This window comes from Pinus tabuliformis, chromosome 8, assembly GCF_031772625.1.
Source record: "Pinus tabuliformis cultivar Carrire ecotype Pingquan chromosome 8, CPIR1, whole genome shotgun sequence".
Classification (NCBI taxonomy): domain Eukaryota; kingdom Viridiplantae; phylum Streptophyta; class Pinopsida; order Pinales; family Pinaceae; genus Pinus; species Pinus tabuliformis.
Genome location: NC_142294.1, coordinates 1,788,803,727 through 1,788,805,868, shown reverse-complemented (window position 1 = coordinate 1,788,805,868; position 2,142 = coordinate 1,788,803,727). Strand labels below are relative to the sequence as shown.

General features: G+C 52.1%; 1 protein-coding gene across 1 annotated transcript; it reads left to right on the top strand.

Annotated features, from left to right (window-relative positions):
• The first annotated feature begins 652 nt into the window (after positions 1–652).
• On the top strand, positions 653–1,264 carry LOC149243355 (uncharacterized). Its single transcript, XM_089371195.1, has one exon. It carries the CDS (start codon positions 653–655, stop codon positions 1,262–1,264), a length of 612 nt encoding a protein of 203 aa, XP_089227321.1.
• The last annotated feature ends 878 nt before the right edge of the window (positions 1,265–2,142 follow it).

Below are 2,142 nucleotides of genomic sequence, written 5' to 3'. Positions count from 1 at the left end.
CATGGGAGACGGAGATCTCGTTGACTATGAGGCGGACCCCACGCCTCACCAAGACATCTGGGCACATACGAAGAGGCCTCTTATGAAGCCTCAGAGTGTTGAACTGGGCTATGAGACAGGTGCCTCGTCACAACAGCCACATCTGCCGCTCATAGGGAAGAAGAAAATATCAGACTACAACTTGGTCGGCTCTCCGGCCCTTGAATGCCCGCCCCTATCCCCTGCGACGTTACATTTGTTGGGCACTTTCTTACAAAACTCGCCTTCTTTCGATACTCCGCTTCTGATTCCCAACCGCCCTGCCTTACAACAGCCCCCATCGCCTCCGCCCCCATCAAACTCACAATCACCGTCCGTTTCATTTATGCCACAGAACCAACAGCTCCCTCCCCGCTCCTCCCAATCCCTTCTTCCTGGCACTAGCAGTTTTGTACCTCGCTCTCCGATACGCTCGGGTTATTTTACTACCCCACCGCTTCTGGTTCGCTCTGTTGGATCCGCTCAGCACAACTCATCAGATCCGTGCCGTAAACTTCTTAAGGAGCACCCATTTGGAAAGCGCACATAGAAATTGCAAAAAGGCAGGTGCCTTCGAGCTATAGACTCAGACTTCAACATCACCTTTGGGGCTGAAGCACCGCTACCGGATGTGATGGAAACCGCTCGCAAAGTCCTGGTCGGTAGGGTTAGGGGCCGCACCTACTCTGTGGAACGACTCAAGCTCTGGGTGGAGGAGATTTGGGGCACTCTACTCAAAGAACTTCCAGATATCATGGTTCTCACGAGGGGCTGGTTTGCATTACATTTCCATAGGCCCGAATACACCCAATGGATCCTCTCCCAATATTGGCATATCGAGCTTGCACCAGTCATGCTCAAGCATTGGGATCCTCTCTTCGACCCGGAACGTGAACAACTGGGGGCTGGACCCATCTGGGTTCGCCTGCCTAGTCTGCCCTGGCAATTTTGGACCCCATATGTTTTTAAGCGAATTGGGGACACTCTAGGTACCTACCTGGAGCACGACAGATCCTATGAGAAAACGGGAATCAGGACTATGGATCGTATACTTGTTCATTTGGACACCAGGTCGGGATTAGAGGAGAAAATCACTTTGCACCATAGCCATGCCTCGCGCAAACAACTGCTGGACTACGAAGGTGTACCATTCCGATGTCGAAGATGCCATAAAATTGGTCACCTCTATAAGGATTGTCCACTGAATTCGGGGGTGACCTCTGAGGATACTAAAGGCCCTCGATAGCAGACTACAGTGGATCAAAATACTGGAGCGAATAATCCTACGGAAGGGGAGCAGACTCAACAGGAGACTCCATCCAAGAAGACGGGTGATAGCGGCAAAAAGCACACTAGAAGGAAGGCTTCATCTACACCAGGGCCGCCACGTACTCGTTCCAAGACTGCGGAGGCTGCACCTACTCATCCGGGTAATGCTTTCATTCCCAATGGTTCTCACAATTTTTCTGATGCTATGCAATCCGTTGTTTACTCTTCTTTGCGAACCTCCCACACAGAACAAGCCCCCCTCCCCTCCATCCTTTGTACCATTGCTCCCCCTCCCCCCACCTTCTCTACCACACCTCCCTCTCACCATTTGGAACTGGGTCTCCCTGAATCCTCCTCCTCTCCGGTCGGATCCGGATCACATCCCTATCACCTTAGACCCCGGGCACGATCTAGAATACTGGGACTGGGGTCATCCCCTGGACGCCTCCGCAAGCCAAAGCGAGGCAGACCATCTAAAATCAACTCAGCAAAGCAAAATGCTGTTGCGGACGTCGCCAAGGGGCGACAGTATACCATTGAACGGGCACTTAGAGCTATTGAGCCCCTGACCTGCGGTTCCCCATGATCTGGCTCTCCTACAATTGCAGGGGACTAGCCAACCCCAAAAAACGACTGGCTCTGAAAAGGCTTTTGTATGAATCAAGTTGCGATATAATATTCCTACAGGAAACCCTTTGCACATCTGAGGTGGCGGTGTGAAGTCTACAAGCTCTGCTCCCTGGCTGGATTTTACATGGATTGGATGCGTGCGGACGATCTGGAGGTCTGCTCATTGGTATAAATCCCAGAAAAAGCAGGCCACTCTCTGTTTGGGGGGGCAGTGGCTTTCTTGGC

What these genes read in the sequence shown, in the direction of transcription:
- LOC149243355 (XM_089371195.1), top strand. Translation starts at nt 653, where the DNA reads ATGGAAACCGCTCGCAAAGTCCTGGTCGGTAGGGTTAGGGGCCGCACC.